Source organism: Pelodiscus sinensis, chromosome 1 (assembly GCF_052426305.1).
Source record: "Pelodiscus sinensis isolate ZL-2025 chromosome 1, ASM5242630v1, whole genome shotgun sequence".
In the NCBI taxonomy this organism is placed as follows: Eukaryota; Metazoa; Chordata; order Testudines; family Trionychidae; genus Pelodiscus; species Pelodiscus sinensis.
The window spans coordinates 147,664,147-147,682,065 of record NC_143052.1 but is presented as its reverse complement, the minus strand read 5'-3'; the positions used below and the strand labels follow the sequence as shown (position 1 = coordinate 147,682,065).

Sequence of the window (17,919 nt, the reverse complement as noted above, 5' to 3'; positions counted from 1 at the left end):
ATCGAGATACGTACAATTGTTATTGTGCAGAGATCCTGCAGGGTCCCCTGCCTCTGCGCCTGGCTGTTCCAACTGGAGTAGTTGTCACACAGGTCAGAGCAGTTGTATCTAGGCTCCATAGCACATCCTTAGCCCTCACTCGGCCATATTGTCTGGTACTGGGAAAGATGGCAGTCAAACCTGTGACAGGGAGGCCAACAGCGACAGGGAGGCCAACCCTGGGCTAAGCGCCTCCAGCAACAAGTGACGAATAACCTCGAAGTTCACCTCATTTGCCCCATCTCAAGCACTCAAGAGTGTGTACAGTCCGTGACTCTATTATGCTTAACCACGGTTGTGTGGTGGCAACCTTTCCACAGTCTCTGTCACAGCAGGAACCTGGACTGCACGTGTGCAAATCTCCATTTCCACACTACTATCCAGGCTGATGTCTTCGTGGCTGTCCAGACAGGGCAGAGTAAATCCACTGTATTGCTCCTCTTCACATAACAATCTTACTGTTTCATCAGCAGGTGGCAGCCTCCTCCACTGGTCTACGGACACTGCCCCAGCTTCTCCCCACTCCCAAGCTGCTGTAGATTCTCAGTGAAGACACTTCTTTGGGTGAGAGAGAAGGAAGGCTGCCATTAACCCTGTAACTGACAAACAAGAACAGCAATTATCACAGGCTCTAGTTACTGGAGATGGCGCGGGGAGTAAAATACACCCTGTCTGTAGGGTTCCTTAGATTGAAATTAACAGCATTTAACATTTATATCACACCAACACCCAGGAGCCCTGATCAGGATTTATTCTGGGTCCTACACAATCTCATGCTAAGACAGCTCCAAAGGACTGATTATCTATAAGCTAGTAACTCAGTAGTAGCTGCCTTTCAGAGCGAGGTGGAAAAGGGGAACTTAGCAAGGGAGCTCAGTGCAGCACCTGTCTTGAAACACAGCTTAGACAGGAGAGCACCAGCGTGGCAGCAAGAGGAGAATCCCCTGGAAGATTCCCTCCTGCAGCACCAGAGTTAAAAGAACAATCTTGGAGCAGGGATGTTAATTTGCTAGCCAAGCAGTCGATGGAATTTCCATCGACTACTCAACTAGTTGATAAGCACTTCCGCGTTCCGCCTTTGGAATGTACAAGAGCCCCAGACGACTATGGGCTCCAGGCAGAGAATAGGAGGGATCTAGGTGAACTCATGGCCTGTGGCCCCTGAAATAGCAGGGAATTAACATACCCAGTTAATCCTGGCAAGTGATCCACACGTTACAGAGGAAGGGGAAACTTTCCAAGGCCTCTGCTGGGGGGAAATTCCTTCCTGGCCCCTCATATGGCATTTGGTTAGACCCAGAGCATGTGAAGAAAAAAAACAGTCAGGCAAGCACCTGAGTGACAGAATGCTCAGTGCCATCCAGGCCCCTGGCCCATACAGCCAAGTGGCCCATCTCCAGCCATGGCAGTTCTTGATGCTTTTGAGGAGAAATATAGACACCAGTCCCCCGGAATACACTGGGGGTGGAGGGGGGGGGGGGGCTGACAACTGCCAGCTGCAATCCTGGAGCATGTCATTTGGTGACAAAGGCCATAAATTAAAAGTGAGGCCTGGGCTGTTGGGCCCTGTACCCCATCATGCCAAGCAACTCTGTCACACAACTGCACTCATAAATTTGTACAGAGTGGTCTTAAAACCCACTGAGTTGTTTGCTCCCACAACTCCACCCCTCGGTTAGAAACCTTTCAAGTTCCAGGCTAAATTTGTCCATCGCCAGTATACACCCATTTTTTTCTTGTGCCAACATTGTTCAGTAGCTTAAATAGCTCCTCCCTCTTTCTTGTATGTATTTACAGGGAGCAATCATATGCTCTCTCAGCCTTCTTTTTGCTGGTCTAAATAAGCCAAGCTCTTCTAGTGTCTTCTCATAAAATAGGCCTTCATTTTCCAATCACCCTAGTCTCTCTTCTCTGCAACTGTTCCAATTTAAATTCAAACATGGACAACTAGAATCCGACACAGTATTCCAGACAAGGGCTTACCAGCGCCTTGAACAAGTACAGCAGAGGGGGTTCTCGGGCCCTCTGAAGAGGCTCTCTCTGCTCAGACTCAGGGATTTGGGGGTGCCATGCTGATCATCACATGACTCCGCTTGCTCCCATGTGGAAGACAGGGCTCTTCAGGTTTCCTGTGCATAGCTATAATCTATGCAGCATTGTGAACTGTCTACTTTCACTCATGATTTCATTATTTAGCAGCAGAATTATTCCAGGACAAATTTATGTTGGATCCCTCTGTGGTGGCGCTGTTGATTTCTCAGTTGATTCGGCTCATTCCAGAAAATAACTTCATCCATTCAATCAGTAAATAACACAAGCAACAAACACAATCACCTCAATTTAATGTAATTTAGGTACGGTTTTAAAGTGCTTTCTTTAACAGGGAAGAGATTACTCGCATGCTTAAACATAATTTCAGTCTGGAAATAAGGCGTACAATTTAGCACAGATTAAGTAAACCACTGGAACAATTACCCAGGGTTACAGTGGATTCTCCCTCTCTGACAATATTTAAAGATTGAATGTTTTTTCCAAAGATCTGCTGTCGGAGTTATTTTGGGGAAGTTCTCTGGCCTGTGTTATACAGGAGGTCAGACTAGTTGATAACAAATATAACTTAGATAGGGCCACGATAAGGTGGGTGCATAATTGGCTGGATAACCGTAGTCAGAGAGTTGTTGTTAACGGTTCTAAATCCTGCTGGAAAGGGATAACAAGTGGAGTTCCTCAAGGGTCTGTTTTGGGACCCGTACTGTTCAATATCTTCATCAATGATGTAGATATTGGGATAGAGAGTACGCTTATTAAGTTTGAAGATGATACCAAACTGGGTGGGGTTGCAACTTCTTTGGAGGATAGGGACATAATTCAAAATGACCTTAGCAAGTTAGAGAAATGGTCAGAGGTAAACAGGATGAGGTTTAATAAAGAGAAATGAAGAGTGCTCCACTTAGGAAGGAACAATCAGTTCCATACATACAAGATGGGAAGCGACTGTCTAGGAAGGAGCATGGCGGAAAGGGATCTAGGGGTCATAGTGGACCACAAGTTGAATATGAGCCAACAGTGTGATGCTGTTGCAAAAAAAGCAAATATGATTCTAGGTTGTATCAACAGGTGTGTTGTAAGCAAAACTCGTGAAGTCATTCTGCCGCTCTACTCTGCACTAGTTAGGCCTCAGCTGGAGTACTGTGTCCAGTTCTGGGCGCCACATTTCAAGAAAGATGTGGAGAAATTGGAAAGGGTACAGAGAAGAGCGACAAGAATGATTAAAGGTTTAGAGAACATGACCTATGAAGCCAGGCTTCATGAACTGGGCTTGTTTAGTTTGGAAAAAAGAAGATTAAGGGGGGACATGATAGCGGTTTTCAAATATCTAAAAGGGTGTCACAAGGAGGAAGGCGAAAATTTGTTCCTCTTGGTTTCTGAGGACAGGACAAGGAGTAATGGGCTTAAAGTGCAGCAGGGGAGGTTTAGATTGGACATTAGGAAAAAATTCCTAACTGTCAGGGTGGTCAAATATTGGAATAAATTGCCAAGGGAGGAGGTGGAATCTCCCTCTCTGGAGATATTTAAGAACAGGTTAGATAGACACCTGTCAGGGATGGTGTAGACGGAGCTTGATCCTGCCTTGAGGGCGGGGGGCTAGACTCGATGACCTCTCGAGGTCCCTTCCAGTCCTATTATTCTATGATTCTATGAACAGTGACTCTTCTGGCCATGTAACCTATGGATATACTTAAGTGCTTCACTGAATGGGGGGAGGTCTAAGAGACAGTCTAGTTATCAACAATTCATTGGTCTATTTATTAAGTAGGATTAAAAGTCCAACATCTCTACACTTTACTGACTGCAGCACTCCGCCTGCCAGGTATCATATCGTGTCACTGTGCAGTGGCTCTTCTCATCACCTTACTTTCTGTTCCCTCTTTAATTCTTTGTTGTGGGTTGGAACAGCCCTCGTTACCATTTTAGACATGAAGTCATACTTCTATTCAAGTATCCTTATTCAATTAGCAAGGTCAACATTTTTAATTGGCTTCTGCTACACAACCAGAAGTGTGTCAAGTGTAATTAGCAACTGTAGAAGATGGACTGAAAGGAGGCAGATTATAATTTATTTGCTCATAACAAAAAAGTATGGGAGTGTAAAATTCAGACTTTTCCGCTGTTTAACAGCTGGGTGTCTTCACTACTATACTGGCTATCCTCACTACAAGTTTTTTGGAACATATCTTGGACTTAGACTTATAGAGAAACAACTTAAAGCAGGGCATTTTTTTCCTGCAGCCGACTTCCATTTGCACAAATTGGGGGTGAGCTTTTTGCGTGAGTTAAGAGCAGGGAATGGGAGAACTTAACACATCAGCTCTTACAAGCATCAATGACTTTTGTGCAGAACGGATGTACACTGAGGTGATTTATAGTGGGGACACCCTGTACCCCAGATGCAAATCTGGTACATTGGCACATAGAGGGACTTTGCTTCACCACATTCCTTTGTTTCCTCCATTACATTTCTAGCTTCCCAATACAAAAATGAATTCCCTTTGGTCAGAAATATGGCCAGCTCTTGGGATCCTTCCTCAGGCAAAACTCTTACGGATTTCAGTATGTGAGGAAGAACTGATGAAAACTGAGAGTCTCATAATTTGACTCACAATTATTAAGTTTGATTTTAGATGATCAAGGTTCATGTTGACATAGAACCTAAGGGCAAATTCTCGGCTAGTGTCACTGGTGTACATCCTGATTTACATCATCTGAGAATCTGGATTGCAAGCAGCTTAAAACATCTACACACAATTATCTGTACTAGTGAAGTATCCATCCCAGCATGGAACTGAGCCCCAACCTCTGCATCCAAAAGGCAGGAGGGCTGCGTCTTGCATGAAAAGAAAAGGCACTTGTTTCAGCAGTTGTCCTCTTTGATGCTACAATTAAAAGTCTTATGCACAAAACAACTGTACATGTGACACAGGACTTTTTCCCCCTTCTGAGAACTCCCACGCGAATACCAACACAATTCTTCTCTTTCAAGCCCCTAAGTCTCAACTGAACTCTGACAAACACATTGCTAGAACCAATCTGGCTCAGCGGCGGGTTAGTGTTGTTTAAAAGGTATTAGAAGAATGTTTAGCTTTTATGAAATGCCCATGAGTTTCTGCATGCTTTAATCTCACGTATAACATCTGTACCCCATGGCATAAGTAAGAGATCCCTCTGTAACTACCCCACCAGACAGGAGAGACGCATTAACAAGCGTGAAATATCAGTTTCCAACGGGAAATGTTACCCATCCTCACCAGAGGAATCATTGTGAAACATCACAAGACAACAGATTTTGTTGATTGCTTTCCCCCCTCCTCCCCCCAAACACACCTCATGAAAAGAAAGGAGCAAGTGCATTGCTCTCAATAGCTGAATTGGCAACTCAAAGCAGAAGAGGGCAAAGAATAATAAGCCCTGACAAGGAGGAACTGTATCTTCATGCCTCTTCAACTCAGTGGGGCCAGGATTGCTAACCATATGCAAAAGATGCCCAGTGATTGGCCTGGATTAGCTCTAAACTACAGAGATCTTGCTGTTTATATAGAATTTTCTACAGGTTCAACCTCTCAAATCTGGGGCTCTCTGGTCCGGCAACATCCATGGTCCAGCAGAACCACAGATGTTGCTGGACCAAAGAGCCTGGTGCAGGGCCACTGGCAGATGGGGATCCTTGGGGCTGGACATTCCCAGCGGGGCCGGTGGCAGCAAGGAGCAGCAGGCTGGCAGCAAGGGGCCTCCTCTGGTCCAGCAAAAACCCACATTTCGGACAAGGTTGGCTTGGATTTAATCTAACCAGGGCACAGAGTGCCAGAACCCAAAGGGATGGTATCAGGACCAAGAGAACTAGAGTTAGGCACACCCATGGTGAACAATGCATGTATTAGTAGCCACAATTGTGCTTGGGCATTCTCCCATTCTGTATGCGGATTTCTCCCTTCCCACGGGAAGATCACTGGAGCCATGCAGACAGGGAGCCAGAGAGAGTGGGCAGAGGGCTCTGGAACCACTGCAAACACAGGACTGGATGGCACTGGTCCCTACCAGGTCTCCCAGACACCAGAAGACAGGAGCCATGGGGAAGTGGAGCACAGCAGAGAGTGCGCATTCCCCCAGCACACTCCACTTCCCGCTGGCTCCTGCCACCAGGGGGAGTGCAGGGGAGGGAACCGCTGATGCCACCCTGCATCAGCTCCCCTCCCCGCAGTGATCCCTGAAGTAGCATCCTCAGGGAACGTGGTGCTGTGGTGGGGAGAGGCTGGGGCAGTGGCAGGAAGGGGCAGAGCTTGGGGCTGGCAATGGACAGGCCTCCCCTCCCAGCCCACCTGGATTCCTGCATCTGATTGTGCAATCACTCCAGCCAGGGATGGTCCGTGGACTGGGAATTTGAGACCCCTGATCAAAACGATCCCTTAAAATCCATGTTGCTAAAAGAGAGCTTCAGGTTAAAAAAAAAAAAAAAAGTGCTGAAACGCAGTTCTAGCAAGAGCGCTGCTTCCGGGAACAGCATGGAGAGCTGGCAGGGAATCAGAGCCTTTGCCCAGGAAGCAAAGTTCAAAGCCGGCTTCATGTTCCAGAGCCCTGCTGCCCCTTTCACAGGGGATTCTTCAAACTTTCCAAGGTCTTTGCCTCTCAAAAACACTTTCACACTATTATGCAAATGGACTCGGTGCTGTTTCCAGAAAAGCTGCTCACCAAAGAAAATTAGCACTCATTAGTATGCACTACTGTGCTGATGTGAATATTGCCAAAAGGTAATAGCCATCTCATTTGCTCTCCCTGCTCTAATTAGAGCTTGTGGAAATCACATCGCTTCCTTTCACAGAAGCCCGGGAAAGCAAGGCCCATCAATCAAGCCTCAGAAAGGAGCCAAGCAAAGGGGAAACGATGACTTCTTTAAAGGCCCAATGATAAATCCAACATGGCAGCTCCCAGCAGCAGAACTCTATTTGACAGTGGTGCTGGAATGGAGCTGGGTGGATTGGGAGGGGGAAGACCAGGGGGCCATTGCTCTCCTACTTTTAAAAAGTGGGCAGAACTGACCTACTCCCCTTCCCCTAGAGGTCCCCCCCCCCCCCAGCAAGGCCAGCAGCTGGCAGAGGCCAGCAAGGAAGCCCAGGCATTTGTGGGAGCCATGCAGACCTTCCACTTGCCTGCAGTGCAGCAGAGCCAAAGGGCAGCCCTCAGCCTGTCCCCCCACTCCCCAGGCTCACTACCTGGCCCAGGGCAGCTGGAGATGGAGAGTCCATTGGATGGAAGAGACGGGGGGAGGAGGCTGAGGGAGCAGGGGCACTAAGCCCCTGACCCACCTACTTTTGGGAAGGCTCTGCTGCCTTTCCTATGCAATGGCCTATGTTGCAATGCAGATCACCTCACTCCACAGGACTAGTTAGGGCTGGTGCACTGACATTTGCAAGTTGAGTGCTGCACTCGGCTCAAGTCAGCGCTCAGACAAAAAGCAGGGCTGTGTCACTTCATCCACAGGATGCCTCAGAGTGTGGCAGGAAGTGGCGGTGGTGATGGGGCAGGTGGCGCCGTCCCTCCAAGTCAGTGCTGAACGAATGCCGCAACGAGCCAGGGTAACAACAATGGCTCAGGTTCATGAGCACATAGCTGTGTTTCCTCAATTGCGAGACGCTTTCTCCCCTACTTTTCTGGGCTTCTGTTCCTTTGGCATATTTACATAACTACAGCTGAAAGAGGTTCGATTCTAGAAACAACAGGCTCCAGTTTCAGGCCAGATCTGAACTACAGACCCATATTGCGATAACAACGTTCAGGGGTATGAAAAATCCACATCCCTGAGTGAGGTCACTTATCCAACATAATCCATCCACCGCCCCCTGGAGGCAGCACTATGGTGTGAGAGAGCTTGTCCCACAGACATAGCTACTGCTTCTCGGAAAGACGGATTAACTACACTGCCAGGAGACGTTCTCCCATCAGTGCAGCAGCATCTTCGCTTAAGTGCTTCCGCAGGGTAGCTGCGCAGATGCAGCATTTCAAGTTTAGGCCTGTTGCAAATACAAACTTCAACTTCTAAGAAGTTCCCAGAAAGTGATAAGAAGGTCAAGGTTTTGGGTTATGCTGAAGTTGCTAATATGTCAAGAATGTATTGGATGGAGAGAACAAAAGAGTCCCTGGCTCTGTAACTAACTCTAAGTAATCCCATACCATCTAAACAACCCTTCAGCCATAGTGGGCCCTCCTGCAGTGATTGCTGAATGCCATGTGCAGGTCCACAGCATGGCCTAAATGAAGAAAACAAACTGTAAACAGCTCTGCCTTCCAAAAGCAACAGGGAAACAATGCAGCCTGCATGTTTGGATTCTCTTTTCCCACCATGCTGAGATAATCCACAGCTCCAGGCGACAGGTTTGGCAGAGCTCACGGCACTTTTCCTAAGCAGCAGACAGACTCTGCACGTGCACAAAGTGAAACAGCAAGAGCTCTTACCTAGGGCTCCACGGAAAGGGTTGTTTAGTGTAATTAGAAATCACCCTTGGTGTCCCAGTCCAGGGGCACATTCTACTGCAGCATTCAGGCCAGGAGCTTGGGATCACCACTGTGGCAGAGGCTGGAACCTAAATGGCTGGAGGGAGGGAGGGAGAACTGCAGCCAAGCTGGACAATTAAGCAGCAGCTCTGATCAACAAACTTTGTGTGAAAGGCTACAGGCCATGACACAGTCTCAGGGGCCACAGGGAGGGCTGTAGCCATAGCCACAGAGACATTACTGTTTTCAATTGAACCACCTGGGCCACGGGAAACAGGAACCGCGATCACAGCTCCCAAACCCAGGACAATACCACTCAGGCAATGTTGGGGCTTGCTGGCTTTTTCCAAACCTCAACCAATAAAAAGACCCCAAGAGCAATATAATCTACTAAGATTATTCCACCTCCCAGATCTAACGTGACTGTTCAGGTCTTGTCAGTGTCTACAGGATGCTCTGAAATCCCCCAATCATTGTTATGACCCATCACACTGCAGCACCAGGCCATGCTGCTGAAACCCAATGTTGTGACTAAAAGAAAGTTGCACTGTGCCAAAGCCATGCTGGGACACTTACCATCATGACGGATTCCACTAACCTCTCAAAGCCAAGCCCTGACTTTAGTGCACAGAACAGAGAACCAGGGTACATGCACAATATGCCCCCATCTAGAAAAGGGCACAAGGATGCACACACATCAGTACATTACACAGCATGGATATAGTGAACTCTGGGAGGAAGAAATGACATATATTTAACTGTAGTTTCTCCATTCTGCCACCTTCTCCCCGCTGGCCAATAGAGGAACCACACCATGCTAATTTGTGCTTCCTTATACCAATATAAGATGCGCATCGCTGAGGCCAATGAATATTTCAGCAGATTCAGACTGACTGAACCAGGCATCAATCTTCTCCCTCTGGTGAATATTTAAATTTCTCCACAGTACAAAGCTCTACTCCTGAGAGGCAAAGCTACTGAGGGCAGTCACCTGTGCTCTGTTGTCTTGCAGGGCAAAAACATATCACGACAGTCTGAGATTTAGACTTGTCTACTGTTGCACTGAATCAACATGTTGTGGACCATAAGCCTCATACTGGGATTACACCATCAGGGGCACAGTGGCACACACTAATCATGCCTCAATAATCTTGGTTTAAGGTCCCTGGACAACCATTTTCCCCCTGACAAGACATTCTCAATTCCCTGTGATGACCTTTCCCACTGCCCAGAGATTTCTTCTGTGTTGGCCCTGGGACAGGGACTTACTTGGTTGCTGATCGTTTGCTCGTCTCTATGCCGCTGGGCATAGCTCTCCATTACTGCTGCTTCATCCTTTGTCCAGAGCCCAGCTATATGTGCAAAGACAAATCAGAGCATCATGCATTCATAAAGTTTAAGACCAGAAGGGATCACCAGATCATCTGACCTGCTGTATATCACAGTCCACCCAGCACCTTGCATCTTAAAGTACAGGTCTGCTCTGAAATGACACTGTGGGGTTCTGGTTTATGGTCTCTCAGTGACAGCCACACCAAATGTGCTCAGTCTGCAAGTCAAATGATGGGTTTCTAAGCATGAGCCCTGCCAAATGACCTAGGGATCTGAAGGTCACGCTGGGCTCGGTCTTTGTCATCTCCATCAGCAGCACTAAAGATTCTGCAGGACAAATTATACGTCCTTGCCTTTAGTGAGTCTGAACAGGTGTCACCAGAGCATGGTAAACAATTACGCGACAATGAACAAAGAGAGAGAGATTTCAGCTCCCCCACTATTAGCTATGTTGTCTCTGTAGGGCTCACCAAAGTATAAGGCTGTAAAACCTAATTATTTATTTATTTGATTTATAAAACAACAATAGGCATCTCTCGCACTGCATGTGCCATGGATAATTAAAATACAATATAATAATTAATCACTAAAGTCAGAAAGTATGGCTCTGATACACCCAAGAGTTGTGGAGAAAAAAGGGGTTGGTTTTAGACAAGTCACTTTTCAGAGGAGAACAAAGACAGGCTTAAAGGTAGAGCTACTGTTTTCATGAGCTACCTCAACAGCACTATAGCCTTCCAAACATACTGAGAGGTCTCCTTAATTAATCCTGGAGCTGAGCAAGCCAGCCCGGCTACAAAAATCAGATGGCACGAATTTCAGGATGGTTGGTAACCCTAGGAAGAGCAACATCTTTTTTCAGGGCAGGGCAGCTGTGGAACTTAGTTCATAACTGTAATACTGATGTCGGAGGTGGAAGGGATCCCAGTTTGTTCCCTCACTGTTATACAGGCCTAATAGGAGTAAATATTTTTGTGGCAGTAAAGTCAGATACACAGGTTTGAAAGCCAGCAGGGAAATGATGCTCATCTAATCTGACCTCCAGCATAACAAGCCACAGAACTTCCCCCCACAAATTCCAACATCAAATCTGTATATTATTATTGCATTAGAGCATTAGCACCCAGACTCAAGTACAGATCCTCAAAGTCATTTAAGCACTGGTCCTAAGAACTTTTGAGGGCCTGGGCCACTTATATATGAAAGATACATGCTATATATCAGGGATGTAAAATCCCATTTAATTGGTTAACCGGTGAAACATTATGTTTAACTGGTTAACTGATTAAAGGTGAGGGCAGGGAGGCTGGGCTGGAGTAGCCCCCTGCTCTGGACAGGAGAGGGTAGGGAGTTGTTCCTGCCCCTATGGGTGAGGTTACTGGCTAACCATTCACATCCCTACTATATGTATAAGGTGATGGAGAGAGACACAACGGACATGTAAGAAATACCAGCTGTAATACAATACTTACTGCTTCTAACAGACAGCGCAGAGTTACCTAGGATTTAATTTCCCACAGATAACATATTCAGTGGCAGGTGGCAACTGATCTGCAACTACCTGCAATGGAAAATACAGACCTAGGCAAAGGCACCTATGAAAAAAACCCTAAACCACATCCCCTGAAATACGCAAAAGTCTACTGGTCTGAGGTGCTAACCAGAGAAGCCAAGTGTAGTTGAAAATGCTCACACACACACCCCCCCCTCGGGCTTGGGTCCCAAGTGCTTCTAGTGTTTCCACTGCTTAGAAGTCAGAACTATAATGATGGTCCAACTCTGAAAGGCACATCAGTTTCATTCTCTGTCTCTCTCCCCTTCCCCCCAAATCCTGATTGACTGTACTGCAACTTCAACAGTAGATTAGCTCACAACCTATCCCTGCTCCTCACCCTAGCCCAAAAAGTGCACAATCCAACAGGCTGGCTCAGGACATATGGCCTTCTGTGAAATGAATAGTTGAACTGATCAATTATTTAACATCTTGCTACAATATTGTCTTGCAAGAAGTCCCTATGGTTACCAAGTGCAGTAGAATATCAGTACAAAACACAATCTTTCCAGATAATTGTTTTTAGTTTCCACAAATCATTCAGAGAGGCACTCAGTGGTATCACCCCAAAATACCAAACAACAGAGCAAACATGCTTTTAATGCACTGCCTTTCAGAGAGCAGAGGTGTTTTCAGGGTGCTGACAACATGACCATAAAATAATCATCATTTAAACACAACAGCTTTTGCAGAAAAACTAACTGCTGCAAGAAATTTACAAATTGTGGTTACTCCTGTCTGTCACCTCAAAAGGTGCCAGTCAGGCCCCAAATACAGGCTTAGTAGTTTATATAAGAGATATTTCTATTATGCAAACATTCACTTACAGTATTTGCAACTCAAACTTTACTGCCCTGTGCTAATGCAGGAGAGTTAAGAAAGCACAGCTAATTCCTCTGTGAAATGTATGTAGCATAGAAGTGGTAATAAAAAGAATCAGAGCTAAAACAGTAACTGGGTTAAAAAAGGAAGAGGGTAAGTTTATGGAGAACAGATCCATCAGTGGCTATTAGTCAAAATGTTCCGGGATGCAACTCCATGCTCTGGGTGTCCATAACCATGACTGACAAAAGAAGAGTCTGGACTACAGGGGACGGATCATTTCATAATGTCTCTCTTCTGTTCATTCCTACGGAAGCACCTGGCACTGGCCACTGTTAGAAAACAGGATACTGGGCTAGATTGTCTGATCCAGTACAGCCCAGCTTATGCTCTTAGCATAGGTAAGTGGAACTAAACTATTCTAGCTTGATTGTCCAAACTGAATGGAATAGAAGAAGTAAATGGAGCATTAATGTAGAAAAGCAAGTAGATTTTAAAGCTCTTTCCATTTTTAATAAACTCTACTTGGAAGTTAATTCTCTGTGGTGTTAGAAACACTGGGAGGACATTTAGACCCTAGACCTGTAACTGGTTCTACACAGAGACAGATCTGGTTGTCTGCCCAGAGTTAGACACTGGATTGCAGCCTTATTTTCACCATGTAGAATAGCAATAGAGAAGTGGCCGTGTTAGTCTGGTCTAGCTGAAACAAAAGACAGGACTATGCAGCACTTTCAAGACTAACAAGATGGTTTATTAGGTGATGAACTTTTGTGAGCCAGACCCACTTCCTCAGATCAAATTGTGGAAGAATTTGAATTTTTTCCACAATTTGATCTGAGGAAGTGGGTCTGACCCATGAAAGCTCATCACCTAATAAACCATCTTGTTAGTCTTGAAAGTGCTGCATAGTCCTGTCTTTTATTTTCACCACTATGTTAACCCCTTAGCCCAGCTAAATAAGTGACCTGAACTTTCCATGAACTCGGCAAAAATTATCAACCCTCCACTTCTCTCAGCAGCCAACAGATTAAATTACAAAATACACCCCTCTCCCCACTCATTCACCACCTTAAAAAAAGTTTCTCTGTTTGCTTAATATTGTGCTTGCCCAACTAGTGGAAGCCTTTACTGTTCTTTATCCTCCACACACAGCAAGGTGCAGGGAGACTTCAAAGAGCCCACCACCCCTGGGTGAACAGAGAAAACCAAGTATGTGAAAGTCCAGCAGAGTCTAGCCCCCCCCCCCCCCCCACACACACACACACACAGGGAGAAGGGTCGGAGGGGGGGCACTTGAAACAGACAATGCTCGTTCGGCGGGGGGGGGGGGAGATGAACTAGAAACTCCCAGACTCACGCATCAGAGCAGGTGCTCTCCTCGGCCCGGTGCCTGCGGGTGGGGGGCGTCACTGCTGCCCGGCTCCGGGCCCCCTTCTGCGGCTTGGAGGCGAGCACATGCCTGGGGGCAGCTGGGCAGAGGTCGCGACGTCGGCGACGGGCAGGTGGGGGCCGGGCACTGCGGCGGGGGGGAGGGAAGACGCCGCTGCCAGGCCGGCTCTCCCCGCGCCGCCGGGATCCCGGGAAGGGGCTCGGCAAAGTCACCCTGCACCCGGGCGGGCAGCTCAGCGCGGAGCCGGCTCCGGAGCCGCCCAGGGGAGGAGCCGGCTCCGCCCAGCCCTGCCCAGAGCCCGGCTCCCGGCCGGGGGGCAAGAGGCGGGAGTCGCAAGGCAAAGAGGCGCCGTGCGGAGCCTGGGCTGCTCCCTCCCTGCAGCCACTGACTGACAGGCCGCGCTCTGCCGCCTTCCCCAGCGGGCTCCGCTCTTCCTAGGGCCCCCAGGCCGCTTTTCATTGCCCCAGGGAGCCTGCCTGGCGCAGGGACCGGCAGAGCCGCTCGGAGCCCGGGAGTGCACCCGCCTCTCCCCCTGCAGACGGGGCTGGATTGGTAGGAGACCTCTCCTCTCCCTGCCTCCTGCCAAGGCGGAGTAACTACCCCGACACCCGCAGCGCCGCCTTCACTCCCCTGCCGCTGTCCCGCTGCCTGTGAAACCAAGTCAACTTTGGAAGCCCCCGTGGTCACAATGATACAGCACATGCCAAGGGCTGCAATTTAAGTGTGGTTGCATATACGTGCTAATATATATGCAAACAGCTTCTTTCACACTGACTGGCATGGATACAAAGATTAAGGCAAGACAACACAACACACAGGCCCATTTAAGTCAGCTCTGCTGATATTAATACAATGCAATATGTACCCAATTGCCACCCATCTGGCAGCACTTTTAATGAGCAATGACAGCCCAGGAATTTAACTACTGAAATGCATATCAACAGAAGACCATTATATTGACTATTTTTTTGTTTTGGCTCCCACCTGTGGGCTGCGGGTTGAACCCAAACTGCACCACGAGCCACAAACAAATGGGCTGCGTGTTGAGCAGCCCTGCCTTAGGCCTAGTCTACACTCCAGGATCAGGCCTGTAGAAGTGTCTTCACTTACATTTGGCTGCCCCCGATGTACAAGACTCTCTACGCCGATGCAGTAAGCCCAGCACCCCAACAGCACAGTGCGTAGGTCAGCGCAGTTGATGCAGTATCGGTGTGGACGCTGCAGTGCTTACACAGACTGGTACTGGCTTTCAGGAGCCATCCCCACAATGTCCCACGCCTTAAACCCACCAGCAGGGAGGCAAAGAGGGAAACTGCCCTGTTGCTTCACAAAATAAAGGGTATGTCTAGACTACATGCCTCTGCTGACCGAGGCATGTAAATTAGACATACCAACATAGTCAAAGAAACAGGGATTTAAATATCCCACGCTTCATTAAAATAAAAATGGCCGCCGTGTAGTGCCGGCTCAGCTGATTGTCGGCACAACGTGGCAGTCAAGACGCAGATCGGTTGACAAGGAAAGCCGTTGTCGACCAATCCCTCATGAAACAAAGTTTACAGGATTGGTCGACAACGGCTTTCCCTGTCGACCGATCCGTGTCTTGACTGCCACGTTGTGCCGACAATCAGCTGAGCCAGCACTACATGGCGGCCATTTTTATTTTAATGAAGCGGGGGACATTTAAATCCCCGCTTCATTGACTATGTCGGTATGTCTAATTTACATGCCTCTGTCGGCAGAAGCATGTAGTCTAGACATACCCAAAAGGACCAGGAGCTTTTGGCTGCTACTACTGTGGCAGTGGCGATGGTAGAGCTGTGGGCCTTTTAAATCACTGCTAGTGCAGCCAGTCACACTCCAGGCCGTGCTGTGGGCTGCCTAGCCCCAGCATGAAGCAGGTCCACCCTGCCACCCCTGTCTTGCCTAGAGACCCATCAAAGCTGTTGGTCCCGCTGTCCACGCTGACAATTTAATCGATGCAAGCTCTCCTGGTGAGGACACACACTGCTGACAAAAGGGGCCATGTGTGCACATACCCAAGTGATTTAATAACTGCAATGGCTGTATGCTCACGTAAATTAGCTGGGCTGGATTAACTCTTCCAGGGGCCTAGTGCTATTAGATTTTGTGGGGCTTCCTAGGCTCTGGGGTGGGGTAAAAAATGCGGGGTTCAGAGAGTGGGAGGGAGCTGCAGATTGAGGTAGGACGGTGGGTGGGGGAGAGGGAGAGGGTTCCGACTGTGAGTGCGGCCTTTGTGGTGGGGCTGGGATGAGGGGTTTGGAGTGCAAGAGGGGGCTCCAGGCTCTGGCCAAGGGGTTGGAAGTGTGGGAGAGGGCTCAGGGCAGAAGGTGTGGGAGGGATTTAGGGTGCAGGAGGAGGCTCAAGGGATGGGGTGGAGGTGGGGAATGTTGGGTCTGGGCAGGAGTTAGAGTGCAGAAGGTGGGGGTGCAGCAACCGTCTCAGAGTGTGACCATCAGTAGAGCTGAGCAGAGAATTTTGAGACTTCAAAAGCTGGTTGGAATTCAAATCAAAAGTAAATCTTAAAAAATTAAACTTCTCCATGGAGGAAAACCTTTCTGAGACAGGGATGCCTGTGGCGTACAGCTGGGACCATAGGACCGCTGTGCCCCCTTAACTGTCTCCAGTCTGGGCTGTGTCTCACGATGCTTTGCTAGATTGCATGAATGCTCCAAGAGCCATTCATGAACCACACAGAGGAAGGCACCAAAGCCAACTCCTCCCAGTTCCTAGCACTGGACCTCAGGAATATACCATCTAATTTATTAATTGGTTCACCACTTTATCAATGGAAAGTGATATACCCAGCCCTCACAACACCTGAGCAGATATGCCACACACTTCATACTAGATAAACAGTAAAACAAATGTATTGACTACTAGAAGACTTACCCAGCATTGCCTGGGTCTGGCCTGGGGTGGTGGGTGCCACACAACCCACCCACCAGCTTCTCCCAGGACCGATCTTGGGTGACAGGGGCCATGCAGGTTGCCCACTGGCTTTCCCCTGGAACTGGCCTAGGGGTGTGAGCCATGCAGGCCATCCACTGACTTCTGCCTGGAGTGTGGGGGACACACAGGCCATCCACTGACTTCTACCTGGGGTGGAGAGGGACACACAGGCTGCCACCATCTTCTGCCTGGGACAGGGGGGCCGCATAAGCTGCCCACTGGCTTTTTCCCAGAGCTGGTCCAGGGTGGCAGGGGCCGCGCAGCACGGTGGTTGGCTACTCCCTGCGGGCAGCCCAGGGCAGTGTGGGCTGTGCTGCCAGCCAGTGGCTAGTCCCTGGGGCAGCTGCTGTCCCCGTGATCGTTCTGGATTATGTGTCCCTGCTACCATACCCCTTCTGTTTGTTTGATGCAAAACAATCACATTCCACACACATCCCATTGTCCTGCAAAACCAAACCCTGCTTTAAGTTAGGATAAGAGGAAACTGCCTACCAAATTTGGTGGAACTGGTTGCTACCATTTAGGACAGGGGAGGGCAATAATTTTTAAAAGAGGGCCACTTCATGAATTTCTGAGGTGACCCCAGGCCGCCTCAGAAGGGGGGTAGGGGGTCTCGGGTGGCATCCCTCCCCCACAGACCCTAATTGGCCTAGGGGTAGGGAAGCACGTGAAGTCCCCCCCCCTCGCCTAGAGAGAATCGTCAGCTGGCGTTGCCCTTTAGGTACATCAATGGGAGCTCTTGCACGTGAGGTCTCTTGCCCCCTGCCTCTCTGCCCTCCCAGAGGCACGCATCCACTAGACAGAAATGCCAGCTGTTTTAAAACAGCCGACATTTCTCTCTAACTGCCTTGTGCTCTTGGCAAGGAAGGGGGAGGAGACTTTGCATGCTCCCCTGCCCCAGGTCTTGATTGGCCTGGGGGCATGGGATAGGGTTGCCAGGTGTCCGGTATTGAACCGGACAGTCCGATATTTTTGCCTCCTGTCTGGTAACAAAATTCAGAAAATACAGGACACCTAAAATGTCCCATATTTTCTTATTTTTTTTTCCCAGCCAGGAGGTGAAAATCCTGGGCTGTCTGGTTCAATATGGAGGCAGCCTGGCAACCCTAGTGCTTACTGGGGAGCTGTCTGTCCCAGCGCAGGGAGGCAAGATGGCGGGCGGCTGCCAGCAGCCTGTTAGGGCCAAAAAGCCTCACCATGCGTTTTCTAAAGGGGCCACACTGGTTTTTGTTTTTGTTTTAAAGCGGGGGAACAGGAGGGCGGC

The 17,919-nt window shown here is 48.6% G+C and overlaps 1 protein-coding gene across 10 annotated transcripts in view; it reads right to left on the bottom strand.

Annotated features, from left to right (window-relative positions):
* Positions 1-14,321, bottom strand: part of GPR156 (G protein-coupled receptor 156) — a 47,366-nt gene extending 33,045 nt beyond the window's left edge. For 2 of the 10 annotated variants that reach the window (XM_025189581.3, XM_025189580.3), the window contains exons 1-2: positions 1,226-3,109; positions 499-638 (exon numbers count right to left, since the gene is read on the bottom strand). Coding sequence is in view for 8 of the 10 variants with exons in the window: in XM_075905360.2 (XP_075761475.2) it covers positions 15-119 (105 nt within the window). In the remaining 2 variants the exon portion in view is untranslated. Of the gene's footprint in view, positions 1-14; positions 639-1,225; positions 3,112-9,852; positions 9,936-11,387; positions 11,477-13,649 lie in introns of those variants that run through there. The other 8 variants (XM_075905360.2, XM_075905382.2, XM_075905370.2 and 5 more) reach the window with 8 other exon arrangements.
* Between the last annotated feature and the right edge of the window lie 3,598 nt (positions 14,322-17,919).